This window comes from Micropterus dolomieu, linkage group LG20 (assembly GCF_021292245.1).
Source record: "Micropterus dolomieu isolate WLL.071019.BEF.003 ecotype Adirondacks linkage group LG20, ASM2129224v1, whole genome shotgun sequence".
Lineage (NCBI taxonomy): Eukaryota > Metazoa > Chordata > Actinopteri > Centrarchiformes > Centrarchidae > Micropterus > Micropterus dolomieu.
This window is the reverse complement of record NC_060169.1, coordinates 30,440,979-30,454,967: the sequence shown is the minus strand read 5'-3', so window position 1 is coordinate 30,454,967 and position 13,989 is coordinate 30,440,979. Positions and strand designations below refer to the sequence as shown.

The 13,989-nt window shown below is 40.7% G+C and overlaps 1 protein-coding gene across 1 annotated transcript in view; it reads left to right on the top strand.

Moving 5' to 3' along the window:
• Nucleotides 1-2,164: 2,164 nt before the first annotated feature.
• Nucleotides 2,165-13,989, top strand: part of LOC123958940 (leucine-rich repeat-containing protein 49) — a 30,808-nt gene continuing 18,983 nt past the window's right edge. The window contains exons 1-9 of the mRNA XM_046032724.1: nucleotides 2,165-2,474; nucleotides 2,690-2,755; nucleotides 2,846-2,915; nucleotides 3,046-3,285; nucleotides 3,452-3,554; nucleotides 4,081-4,284; nucleotides 5,115-5,181; nucleotides 8,647-8,790; nucleotides 13,190-13,251. Coding sequence (XP_045888680.1) covers nucleotides 2,391-2,474; nucleotides 2,690-2,755; nucleotides 2,846-2,915; nucleotides 3,046-3,285; nucleotides 3,452-3,554; nucleotides 4,081-4,284; nucleotides 5,115-5,181; nucleotides 8,647-8,790; nucleotides 13,190-13,251 — 1,040 coding nt within the window. The 5' untranslated portion in view covers nucleotides 2,165-2,390. The remainder of the gene's footprint in view (nucleotides 2,475-2,689; nucleotides 2,756-2,845; nucleotides 2,916-3,045; nucleotides 3,286-3,451; nucleotides 3,555-4,080; nucleotides 4,285-5,114; nucleotides 5,182-8,646; nucleotides 8,791-13,189; nucleotides 13,252-13,989) is intronic.

The following is a 13,989-nucleotide window of genomic DNA, read 5'->3' as shown; positions in this document are numbered from 1 at the left end:
ATCACTTTTGTGATGTGTATAGTTTTATTTCCACCTGTCCAGTTTTATTGCTGACAAATCCTTGACTGGGTCTAACTTTAAGAACAACATGTGGCATGAACACCTTGGTCAAGAAGCAAACATTTACTGTTTGAGGGCAGAGGGTGGCAACATTATACAATACGATAAAATAATGAGGGCACATGAAATACAGATAAAAAAAGTGACAACAAAGGAATGGCACCTTGTATTGGCTCATGTAGCAAAGTAAATAAGTAGATCTATTCATAGACAACTGGAATTTACATTGTACGTTTTCAATATGGCCTGTCATGCAAACTGTTGATGTTCAACTCCCATAATATGTGTCAGCCTGTGCTTCATGAATAGACTGTGACAGGCAATGTGTGGGATGTCCCTTTGATGAATCTGGACTTGTGTTCTCTGAGCAACCGCTTATTACCGCCAGAGTAAAAAGGCTGAAACTGCAAACAAAATCTGTGTTGTTACTGACTGAGATGAAATGGGTAGTCACTTGGGTTACATTGTTAATAGAGCAAAGGGAGAGCACCAAAACTGTGGAGAACGACAGGGTCCAAAACATTGTCCATCCATGACAAATAATAAAGAATCCATATGTTTTCATTTATTGCAACATACCAAAGCCTATTTTAACGTCTTAGCCACTTAGATAGTCCTTTTTCACAGTGGACATTTGGACATTTCTCAAACACATCATGAATGACATCATGAATGATATAATAATAGACATCTGAGAAATGCAAGTGACTCACTGCCGTGGCTTACTGACACACCTAGTCAGGTGTCATAATTGTTATTTGTTGCACCTGTGCCTTCTCCTGTAACGACAAAATGTTCACTGTGAGAGAGGTCTGTTTTCAATCTTCTTGTGGTCATTATCATAGCAATCTCTTCCCTCAGAGTTACATCAATTTTATGTGGAGTACAAAATAGGAGTAGAGAACAAGTCAAAATGACAGGTGCAGGTAGAAGTAATGACTTGACTTGTTTTAATTATGTTTTGAATTAGATTGGGAAAAGTGCATGCAAAACTATTATGTTTAATTTGCATCTTTACAATTACATATTTACAGTACTTTGTCTGTCATACAGTTTACGTCAGTGATATGTGGTGCTACCTACTGGCCTTATCATATTAAACAGTTCGTCTTCACCGTACTGACTTCTCCAGGATTAGAATCTTCTGAGGATAATGTTTGACTGCATTAAACACCAACATTTTACTCATCTACTCTATGCTTATCTAATTTCCTTTTAAGTGTGACATGATACCCCTAGTTCATCTATTTTGCTGTAAAAAGCCAACTGGACCCACATCTCAAAGGTCTATGTGACTGACCATGGCAGAAGCTATAGTGTTTACTTACAGTAGGCTACTGTGTACATCAGACCATTTGTTTTTCTGCTGCATTTACTCTGCAGTAGGCTATTCTGGGAGGGGATGCATGATTGGTTCATATTTATCCTTGACCTGTTTAACTGAGATTGATCTTCAGTGTGATGTAAAATGACAACAAGATTTAAGGTTTAATAAGCAGGTGGTCCGGTGGATAGCACTATGGCCTCACAGCATGAAGGTCGCGGGTTCATTCCTGGTTACCTTTTTGAGTGGAGTTTGCATGTTCTCCCCGTGGGTGCTTCATTGTGAGCGTGACTTGTTGTTGTGGCCCTGCGATGGATAGGCGACCTGTCCAGGGTGTACCCTGCCTTTCGCCTGATGTCAGCTGGGATTGGCTCCAGCAGCCCGCAACCCTGTACGAAGGATAAGCGGTTGACGATGGATGGATGGAATATTACAATATGATATTGTAATCAATATCTTTTAAGTATTTTAATCCAATCTAACTATTTTTCTTAAGTATTTTTCTATTTCTATTCGCTTCATAGCATCTTTGGGTTTGTAAAGCTCTCTGAATGGCTGCAGTGTTTGGAAGGTGATATATAAATAAACTTGCCTTGCCCACGGTGTAAGTCCAATATAAACTGAAATAAAACAGACCTTTAAAGCTACATTGTGAAACAGGTAGCTTCTGCAAGACAAAGCCATAAAGTTAGGAGTAAAAAAGTTATAAACCAAACCTTTAAAATAGTTTCCCTACGGTGTGCTTTCTCAGTGACACGGGAAGTGACCGTAACCAAGCAACGCCGTTATTGCCATGGCAACAATGCTTGTCTCCGAGGGAGTTTGTAGCTGCTGAAGTAAAGATAACAACAAATCCAGCGTTAAGCTCTTGAACTAGCTCACTGTACCAAATTATTAAGCGCATTTCATGTAAATAATAAGTCAGTTCCGTCACTGAAATAGAGCTTCTTCTTTTTTCAACGTTCCAAGGTTGGTCTTAATTGTTAACGTTAGCAAACGTAGCTAAATGGAGCCGGAGCGGTCTGAGGGCAAAACGATGCGGTCTGAGAAACACAGTGTCAACGACGGATGGGTGTTTCTCACCCCCATGGTAAATAACGTTACCACTCTTTGCATACTTTTACCATTGCACTATTAAAAGTGTAGTGAAGCTTCAGGCTCAGTAGAGAAAATTATCAGTTAGTTATCGTTAGTAACTAGAGGTTAGCAGCCAAGCCATATTTCACTGTTTGAATAAATTGTCTCCAGGTCTTTTTTCATGCAACACAGTTGATGTGTTAGTTAGCCTGACAATATTTTTTGCAGGTCAACAGCTGCAAGTTGCACAATACGACTGTCAAATCACTAGTACCAGAGAGAGCCCAGAGGATGGTGAGTGACAGAGAACACACTGAAAGACAAGCTATGGGTTAACTGCTTTCCAAGATTACTTCATAACTGATCATGTTTACTGTTTTACAGACAGACTCTCAAGCTCTTATAAAAGAAAAAAACATGAACTCCAGCCAAACAATGAATCATTCTAACCCAGGTAAACTCATTCACAGACACATGCACCACTCACCAAAGAGGTTTTTGTGTGCATTGTATTATATTTTCATAAATGGCTATGGTATGTAATCATAAACTGCTTGTGCTTCACTATACCATACCATCTGTAGAAACAAGGTTGCATGCATGCAACCAGAGAAGACTTGTCCAGACTCCTCCGGTGTCATCATTTGCCAGTGACTCTACAGATTCCTCTGCACATAATCTTGTACCACTAGTGGGTGGTGCTCAAAGTGGTTTGGATGCAGTTTCATATGCTCCACATGAAGATAGAGACAAATCTGGAAGACCAACCCACAGTGCAGGGGCCACTTACTACCGTAACGCCTTAGACCTTCCCAAGACAGCAGGTAAATATAGCAATATCACTTGGCAAATATTGTGGAATTGGGGAACTGGTTTATTGTTTGCTTTTAGATATAAAGTGTGTCTCTACAAATATACAGCATTCATTTTTATTCCATGCACTATGATATTTGGTGTATCTTGAACACAACTCTGTAATGTTTATGTCAGGTGGTTCTGGAGGACTTAAGTACAACACAGTCCTTGGTTTTCCCTTCACTCAGTTGCCTCATGACAGTTTTGCATCCAGTTTTCAACGAATTGACTTGGACAGGTACCTCTGGTCTCTTTTTTAATTTACAGATTAGAATTTTATCTGTGTAGCTTAGAACATGTTGGTTTAGCTATCACTGTAAAGCGGACATATGATTGGCATGTCATGTCTATTTATGCATGTATGAATCTCTATGTATCTTTACTACCAGTATCTTTCATATTCTTGTGTCATTCCTGTTCCATTAAGTTTTGTTGATTTTATGAACTCAGTCTGGCTGTCACAGTTTTTGCAGCAGAAGTAATGAGTTTGCCAGAAATGGCAAGTGCTTCACATTGCCACCAGGGTGCAGCAAAGTCTCTTAAAAATACTCACCCTTGTCTCCAAAGATAAGTGGCTGCTGACAAAGGTCTACTTCACTGGTGACAGAGCAGAAATAAATCAATCAATATGCATAGTGAAATATTAACAACAATTTGCATCACTGAATGGCATGGCTTGAAGGTGATGTCATGTTTTATTAAGCGCTGAACTGTATTCATCCATATAAAGACCTATTTGTGCTAAATGTTCTTTTATTTTCCAGGCGCTATCTTGAGGAATGCCCCCAGCTGGGCGATATGGATGAACTACAGCTTCTCAACCTTCAGCACAATCTAATCACAATGATCCAGCATCTGTCACATCTGCAACAGCTTGTTTTCCTGAACTTGTATGACAATCACATCTCTGAAATGACTGGTATTGAAACCCTACGCTCTCTTAGGATCCTTATGCTGGGGAAGAACAGGTAAGTTGTCATCAGTGGATTCACAAGCAAACAAACACAAGACTATGTTACATTTGTCTGAATTGCCTCTGCTACACCGATAGTATTGTGTAGCATAAAATTGGGGTAGTAACACGAAAGTTGCAGAGTACAATAAGTGACAGTGTCAAATGAAATATTGTTCTGATCTAGTATAAATGTTGCTTTTAGGTTATTCAAGAAGTGTTGTCTGCATGTAGCATTTGTACATTTGATATACTAGCTGCTGCTACATGGTAAGCTTCAGTGATGAGTGTTTTCCTGCAGGTGCCCAGTTTAATGGGACAACCGTTTATTTTGGCATTAGTAGTTTTTGCTTCAAAAGGTCAGCAGGAGGAAGATTAAAGTCACATATCACTGCAAATGATCTTACAGACAAACACTGGAATTAGTTTCTCTTTCTGTAACTTTTGTCTGTTTAGACCTACTTCCAGGGCCATGTGTGGTTCATGAAGAGTAAAGAATACCACTGATTTAGGTTTCTATTGGCAGAGACTACAGCCTTACTCGTAATTAGATCTAAATCCATATAGACAGTCCAACAATAAGTCACTGTACACTACTGTATGTTCGGTTTCCTCAAGGAATGTAACCTTTTATAAGCTTGTGGGCCAGTCCTCTGCTTAGAACCTTTTTTGATAGACATTTATCAGCTGTTATAAACACAGAAACTGATTTATATGCAGTTAGCTCATAGCAGGCGATAATATCGGCACATTTTTCTTATCTAGTTGAAATGCATTGTGACAGATTATTTATCATGTAGCTTCCACTTTCTCATATTTATGTCACTTCTTCCTGATACTTCTCAGAATCCGTAAGATATGCTGCCTGGAAAGTCTGTCCAAACTGAATATCCTGGATTTGCATGACAATCAGGTACTGTTTCTCCACTATCCTCCTACTTACAGCATGTGTGAGTTTAGTCTTGTTCATTTAGTTGCCGATACTGTAGCTGGACATCGTGATTTTCAGCTGCAAAGTTCAAAGAAGTGGATTGCCTCTTCCACCTCCTCCACACTGTGGCTAACTAGTGGTTTGCTACGTGAGATGCAGCTCTCTAAATGCTAGAGTCACACAGACATGACAGTAGGAGGCCAGGCATTAGAATTCATGTACTCATGCTCATCCGAAACCCTTCATCTGAATCCACTGGCCTATAAAATGATAGATGTCTATTCAGGGTGGACTTTTACAGCCAAATTGTCCACTTATCACTGTGTCTTCAATAGAATTAGAAACAAATAGGTCATGTCTAGCATTCTTTTGTCCGTTTCTCAAGTCAGAAATGGGTGTTACGATCATCATGTACCTCAGTTTTTAGGGACTGAATTTCGACATTTGTTTTAGTTCCCAGCACTATTAGAGAACAAAGCAATGAAAACCATCAGAACCCACAAACTCTTGTCAACGGTCTACTCCCACATCCATGTCCTCAGTGACCCTACTTAATTTATTCACCAGGCACAACTGTTTCTATGTTTTCAGCTTTGGGACTGGTTATGAGCAGAATTAGAGCACATTCTGCTATTCTTCAATTAATTTGAGTCTATTATTGGGGGCTGTTTGTTCAGCCTCTACAATAGAGCGTGGCTCACTGATATTAAAAGCCTGAGAAATCATATGATGTAAGTAACACTGATGTCAGATGAGGATTTAAGCTGCTCCTGGAGAAGGAAGATAGAATAGAGAGGCTTCCCTTGGTCAAATTAGTGTTTTGCCAGCATGCCGCCTACTCTCCTCCTCAGAGAGCTACTCCAGAGCCCTGGTAAGACTCCCTCCCTCTCAGATGTTCTTTGCATGAGCAGGCTTCCCAATTACTATTCAGTGACTGCTACAGTCTCATGTTATTTTTCATGACAGAGGACGCTTTGTTGCCTTAAGCTTTGTCCATTCCGTTTCCTAACGACATCTGTACAGTTCATTCATTAAAAATTTCTGATATTGTGACAATTGTATGAGGGACTTCAGAATGAATTAATAAATGGAATCTTTGGTGGTGTCCTTGTTGGTAATGAGAGCGCATTGCATTCAGAGCTAGCCTTTTGTTGGCAGGCGCCTATTAAGGAGCAGGTGAAAAATCTATTATTCCATCCCGGGCAGGTTGCTTTTCACTCACTGACTTCAAAACCTCCTGTTTTGTGCACTTAAAAACCTCTTCAATCACCTTTATTCAACATTTTCCAAACCCACCAGAGACCTGACCACACAAATGTAATGTGAATTGTTGCACAATGATGATACAAGATGATGAAATGAGTGAAGTCAGCGAGGGAATTAATGCATAAAGAATTCAAATAATGTTAGTCATGGTTATTCTACCTATCACGTTGTTGTTTAGTCACTATTGGCTATAGAACACCAGCTGCTTGTCCCCTTTCCTTTTCTGTGCATGGATGCTTTAACCACAAACAGTACATCACTGTCATCCTTTCTAGCTCCCATCCTCTAGCTGGGAGGCTCACATCACTCCCAACCCAAACTTTTTACCCATTTATTTCTATAACAGGATGTTGTTTCACTTCCAGTTTGCTGGAACTATTAAAAAGGAGATATTCTCTTTGGGAGTGTGCATCCAACCCACACTTGGTCTCAGTGACCGAACGTTAGGGCTACAATGCGACCTGACATTGTTGGATAACCAGTCTATAGTTAGGCAGTGATGTTTTCCACTAAAAAACTATTTGACTTGAAAACTCACAAAAGACAGTGAAGAATCCCCTACAGGCTCTGTAAAACAAAGACTAAGTATCACAGAGTAAGATGGGTTGGTTTAGGTCATGTCCCTCCTACAAGTCAAGATGATGATGATGATTTTGATTTAGTCTGACTGAATCTGCATAACACTCTGGGTTAGGGTGAAGCTGGAATAGAAACTGCTCTCTGAGGATGCTCAAAGCTTTGTTGTCATTAATGACACACAAGGTTATCTGTGTTTGTGTCCTCTTCTTTAACAATACAGGCCATTGTATGAAATGTTTAAGATGTGTTTTGATATTTGAACCAGAAATCTGTCACAAGCCGGCCTCTCTAACCTTTTAGGTACCATTGTCCTGTTAGCGTGTGATGATTGAAAGTATTCATGTCAGCTGTGACACAACAATACAACTATTGTAAAGGTCTTTGAATGCAGGGGATCTCCCTCTGTTGTATTCATCACCAGGTGAGACTGCTTAAAGGTGGGGTTTGGGGTGGATTAGATGCACTCAGTTTATTCTTATTTTCATTTAACTATGTTGTCACTTGTATATGCACACCCACTATCAGTACACTTGGACAAATCTGAGCCAGCACCGTATAAATGACACTTCTTATCCCATGTGTCTTCATGACGTGTGTAAATTTCTATCTATGGCAAATATTCCTAAACTACTATTCACTTGTATTCCAGCCAGAGTACAGACTAGGACCAGAAGCTAGGCACATATGACTCCTCATGTTACAGTGGTTCCCTGTAGGTTTGTGTATTGATTTTAAAATCTTTGGAGTTTTTTTTACGTGTGTGAACCTGTGAGATCTCTCACCATCTGGGAGTGTCAAATGCCCAGAAATGTTTGCAGAGCCTGCTTTCCAAAATAGTTATCTTCGGAACAGCAGAACTGAGGTAAGTGACAACGGACAAGCTGAAAACCCATCCCATCTTGATTCTTATCTTTATCTATATTTCTAAACTACTTTTTTATTTAATTATTAGATACATTTTTATCCCATGTAATACCCATGTGCTGCAGTGATCCTTGGGTATTACATTTTGACAGAATCCTTGAATCCCAGATGCCCTTTAACCTTATCCTCACATGTACAGTGTGCACTATAGGGGGCAAACACATCATTCTCAAGGCCACCGGGAATTCTTGTGAAATATTTTAAGTATTTATGACAGGGGCCCATGAGTCTTTTCTCACAGAGAGAGGAGGGGGGTATCATTTCACACAACTTTTTATGATTTGGGAGGTCAAACAGGAGTCATGGCTTGATGTGACTGACTGCATATCAGTTGTTCACAAGTGATACAAATTGCTGGCGTGAAATAGTTCAAGTGGAAATGTCATTTCTGTTTTAGTGTCATTCTGCAGAAGGTGTAGCCTCAGGCATTGCAAAGAAAAAAGAACACAAGGCTTTTTGGCTTTCTTGTTCCCCCAAAACATTTAGCTGTGCAGGCCAAAGCACACTAAATAGATGATCTTTAAATACCTGATTTGAATGCAAGAGTGAGCACAGAATGTGTTCTGCGCTGCTAGCCCTACCTCCCTCTGTGTCTCTTTATGTTGAATCTGATTGTCTAGATTGCCATTTAACATAATTTTATGTTACGCATCTTTGTCTCGCTGTGCTTACATCCAGATCTCCAGGATAGAAAACATGTCTCACCTGAGCGAGCTGCGAGTGTTGAACCTGGCAGGAAACAACATCTCCAGAGTGGAAAACCTGCAGGGCCTGGACTGTTTGACTGAACTCAACCTACGACACAATTGCATCTCTGTTGTGGTGAGGGGCCTCTTTCCCAATGAGCGACAGGTTAAAGCATTTTATTCACTGCGTGCTATTCTACTCCTTCATATAAAGGAAAAGGTACCAACTGTTCACAGCGATCACAATCTGATTTTCAACCAAGAACGAAGTTTCTGCCCTTCCCATTTGTGAGCCTTCTATTTCTAGTTAGAAATATTAAACAATTGTTAATAGATATCCGAAGAAGAAAGAGAAGGAGAAGAAGGAGGAGAAGGTAGTAAGATAATTGTGGGAAACAGTAGCTGCACACTTGAAAAGATAATATGCAGACTTCCTGAGCTGGTGAAGTTCCTGCAGCTGCCAATGGTAAATTCATAGTATTATTTTCTGCATTTAGATGAACAAATAAACACTTATGCACTTGTTTATGCACTATGTTCTTCATAGGATGAAAGTGCTAGTAGCTTCCTTATCTTTCATCTGGATGTCATTCCTTTTGACCTGGTCCTTTGGATGGTTATTGTTTCCCCTGTTGTGGGATCAAATGTAGCAGTTTTTACTGTCACAAAATAGCAAACACAGAAATTACATCAATAGAATCTTTGTAAGATAGTCTGTGGTGAAATGTATCTCAATGGTGTTACCTAGGGAGACCGTGGGAGGTCATTACCCACAACCTCCCACCGACTTTTTGGCGCAGTGGAAGAGGAACTGGATGTTCTAAACATGGAAATTCACTCCCCTTAGTTTCTATAGTTTTAATCTGATAAACAGAACACTGCATGCCAAAACAGGCCACTTCATTTGTATGCAAATCCCCCAAGCCCTCTCCTGCTTTTTGGGCTAGAAAATAAACACGGAATCCAACATTGTGTATGAAACCTCTTCTTGTCACTCATCCTGTCCTCTGCCGGCAAATTCTGATCACGAACCACTTCCAGTCCCAATTACCGGATGTAATGTTTTATTTGATACACAGGAAAGGAAAACTGCTAGCCCTCAGCAGATTCTCTAGTCTCTGTCATTAGTGGTATTTGCTGGCATGTGCTTGTGTCAGGCACAAAGTAAATAAGCATCCCCCAGGTGTCCAGGTTTTCCCTTTCATTAAAGGCAGATGAAAAGTGGAATTCTGGACTAGAAAAAAAATGCTGTGAGTGACTTATAATAAGATTTGTGTATATGTTAGGCTCAGTCATCCAATACATATTATATTAGCATACTGTGTGTTAAATATGCTTACTTTATCTTAAGTTAATGTTTTTAGGAAAGTGTATGCTTTTACATGTGTTGACACATCAGGACAGTATTTAGGTCATCCTTTAATGCATCTAAACATGTATTTTTGATAACCTATTTCATTTAATCTGTTTTGTTGCTGTTTAATCTGTTTACCTATGGCCAGTTGTGGTTTAAGCATCGCTACAATTGAAAATGTAAAAAATTGCGTGTGTGTGTGCATGTAGCTTGTTTTGCTATGTTCGTGGTTTAAAAAATTCGGGATTCCACTATACTTGTGAGGTCCGACGGCTTTGTGGGGACCAAAATGCTGGGCTCCACAAGTTTAAAGGGTTTTTTGAGGGTCAAGACTTGGTTTTAGGGTTCACGTTAGAAATAAATAAGAAATTAACGTGCTGCCTTAAAGCACTGTGGAAAATACTAATATTAAAACTTGAATGATCAAAAACAGAATCAACACAAATACTAAAATGAGGATTTTTGCAATGCCCAAGTCCTCAGAATGTGAAGTTAAAGGGAAATGAGCAAGCTAACTATTAAGTGATAGCTGCGAAGTGCCGTGCAATAACAACAATGACCACTTAACACCAGATTGCAGTCTTATGCACATAATGCACAGCACCTGCAGTTCTAGCATACAGTACCTGAGGCCAGATGTATGTCATCAAAGAGCAGCCACAAAACCCAACAGCTTACAGTCTTTGAAATCCCCTCAGCATCCACATGTACCTGTGTGTTTGTTTGAGCAGCTTTCATGCCCTTGTTGCTCATGTTTTTGCATGCAACCGAGACAGTGGTGATGAGAAGTAGTTCTATGTTTGTGGAGTAATGCCTCTGCCAGAGCTCAGTATGAGTGTGAAAAATGAAGACACGCAAACTGTCAGTGAGAAGAGGGCGGAGGCACACAGACACATAAAAGCATACCGGTGCACACACACCAACCTCACAGCTGATTGGTTCTGATCAATCGTTTTCTTATTTTTTTTTTTCTTTTTTTTGAAAAATAGACCACATTGGTGGGCGATTGTTGTGCAGCACATCAGCTCAGTGATGACGACATTCTGTCTGAGACAGGGCTGCTATATTTAGTCTCTGACAGTGTGCAGTGGCTGCTGCTTCACCAGCATCCATACAGGAACTGGCACAGACAGAGACTCTGGGAGTGTGGTGGAGGGTCAGTAGAAGCTAGCATTGTATAGCATGAGTTGCAGTTTTTCAAGGAAAGAGAACACACCCAACAGTGAAGCATCACACAGCATCTATAACTAAAATGCACATTCATAGTCTTTAATGCAAATAATGTAAAATAATCAATGTTCAATATGCAGTCATAAGAATCATAATTTGTTTCTCCATACATCAGAAATAACTGCTCATGAGTGATTTTGTTTTACCACTAGGGAGCAATAAGCCTGGATTATCAAGTGCTCAAGGCTAGCATATTTGCATACAGTTGACAGATTACATGTTTGGATTACATAGAACAACATGATCATCCCATTTTAGTTGTGTTTCAAGCCACCTGACAAATGTTAAGTCCAACATTCACTTGTCAAATAAATGTCTGGTTTGCTTTGGCATGCTAGATGTTCAGCTTTCACTCACATACCTTTTCTCGCCACCATTTTAAGCTGGACAGGTACTGTCGCTTAGTGGAGCTGGGAAAACATGACATTCCTGTCATACTTTATCAGTTATTATGTGCAAATAGTACTTAGCTTGTTTTTGTTGTCTGATAATGTAGAGAAAAAAAGGTCAGAGAGTAAAATGTGTTTAAAGTGCACAGCCACTGATATACACTAAACTCAGTTCTCATATGCAAAATAGTTTGCATGATTCTCATTCAGTGTTGTGTCAGAGATATGCTCGCTATGTTTCGCCAAATAAATGACTAATTAAGAAAACCCTTTAGAAGATTAACTGAAAAATAATTGGGGGAAAGGTAGGCAGTCCAGATCATGAAAAGGTCAGCAGGATGTCTGCAGATTGGAAAGAGACTGAAATATACAGTGAAAGGTGAGATATCACTCACTGTGTGCTAGCTTGTTGAAAGAATTCCATGGCTCACATATAATAAATGATGAAACTACTCTATACTGTGTATTACATTTTCACAGAAGAGTCACAGGTAAAATATTTTATCTCATTAAGTCCACAGATTGAGCATCAAATAATGTAGCACAACAACCACTCTTATAAACAAACTGCTGATGTTGCATATTGTACTATAGTGAGCATTTTGGCCGTTGGAATGGATGAAACAAGGATGAGCAACTGTGTATAACTATATTTATATGGTGATGTGGACGGGGGTTGTACGGACTTTGTAGATGATGAGACTATGTGCTGCAGTATTGTACTGTATTCTGCAGATGAGCTAGCATAGCCTAAATGATAGATGGTCTCTCATTTGAACAGTTCTGGAGGCTGCGAGGCGGTGGCTTCAGTATGGGCGGACGCTGACGCAGTGTCATTCAGATTGCTACTGGGAGTGTCCTACTGGCTACCAGCATGTGCAATACTGGCCATCAACACACACACACACACACACACACACACACACACACACACACACACACACACACACACACACACAGCTTGACACTACTGAACATGATATCCTCCATCTGATTAGCTTAGCTTGTGACATTGGCTATGTTCCTACATATCCTCTTTAGCTTGCAAGCTGGCCAGCTGCTGCTCCTCACCCCGCCCCATCTCTAAATTCTGCATTGATTTTGATGCTGAGCCTGCTTGATGAAAAAAACCCCATCCCAGTCTTTCCACTGAATTTTGCCCAGCTATTGTTCTTGTGTGACGAGGTACAGTTGCTAGCTGCTCATAGTGAGTGTATTTGTTCTGGTGAGAGTTAGCCTCCTGCAGCAGGGGATCTCTGCAGTAGCGCAGCACACGATCCGCTATCTCTCCCCTCCCCCTTTCCTCTTCAGACTCTCACTCTCTCTCTCCTGCCCCTCCTCTCCATGTGCAGACAAGGCAGCATGCTGTATGTGTGTGTGTGCATGGGCAGGGTGGATGGGGATGCTGTATACTGGAGCTGAGAACTGCAAGGTGACTGAGGGAATGGAGAGGGATACAGAGCTCTGACGACAGTGACGATGCAGTGCCCTCTTCCCGAGCACCTTCTCCTCTTCACATCCCTCCATCTCTCTTTCTTCCCTCTCCCTCTTTCTCTTTTTAGACTAAGGTGGACCGCCTGCCCTGCTTGCAGCGCCTCTTTCTCAGCTGTAACAACATCACCAGGTAAGAGCTTGTACCGCTTAACTCCCTCCTCCCCACAGGACAGGGACAGGGGATAGTGGCTGGACAGGCATAGTGGCTGGACAGTTCCACATCCACTCCCTTGGCTCTTGGCAGGGCCTGGCCAACAAGCTGCAGGCAGAATACACACAAACATGTGCGCACACACATACACACTTTTTCCAAAATCTGTAGTCTGTCTTTATTCTTTGCTTGTCCCTCTCTGAGCCCAGCAATGAAGATGTCAAAGAAGCATAGCTTTCTAACTGAATAAGGCTGTTTAAAATTGCTTTGTGTTTGCCTGGAGGAGGGGCCTGTATATTGGATTCAGGGTGGGATAGTGTTCATTAGCCTCCTTCACCATAGTCACCTTGTGCTGTGACAGATCTGACCTGACTTCTCAAGCCAGCACTGCTGTTCTGGTGTCTGCGTGATTCTGTGTTTGACACAGTTACAGAGTGAATCATGACATAGAAATAGGTAACAGGTAATCAGTTTGTACTCTTAAACCCCTTTTTTCCATTTAGGGTGACACTGCATTCTAAGTACAGTGTGGTAAAGGCAAATTAAAGATACTCCTTTGAATGGATGCACACTGTGGCAGAGTATAAACTTGTGTGTCTACCCTTTGAAACTGTTCAATGCTGATAGGAGAACGGTTGTGCTCTGTTGCTAGGTAAAGGGACAGAACACACTCGTCTACATGGTGCAGTCAGTTTGACCAGTAGAGGATGTTGAAGC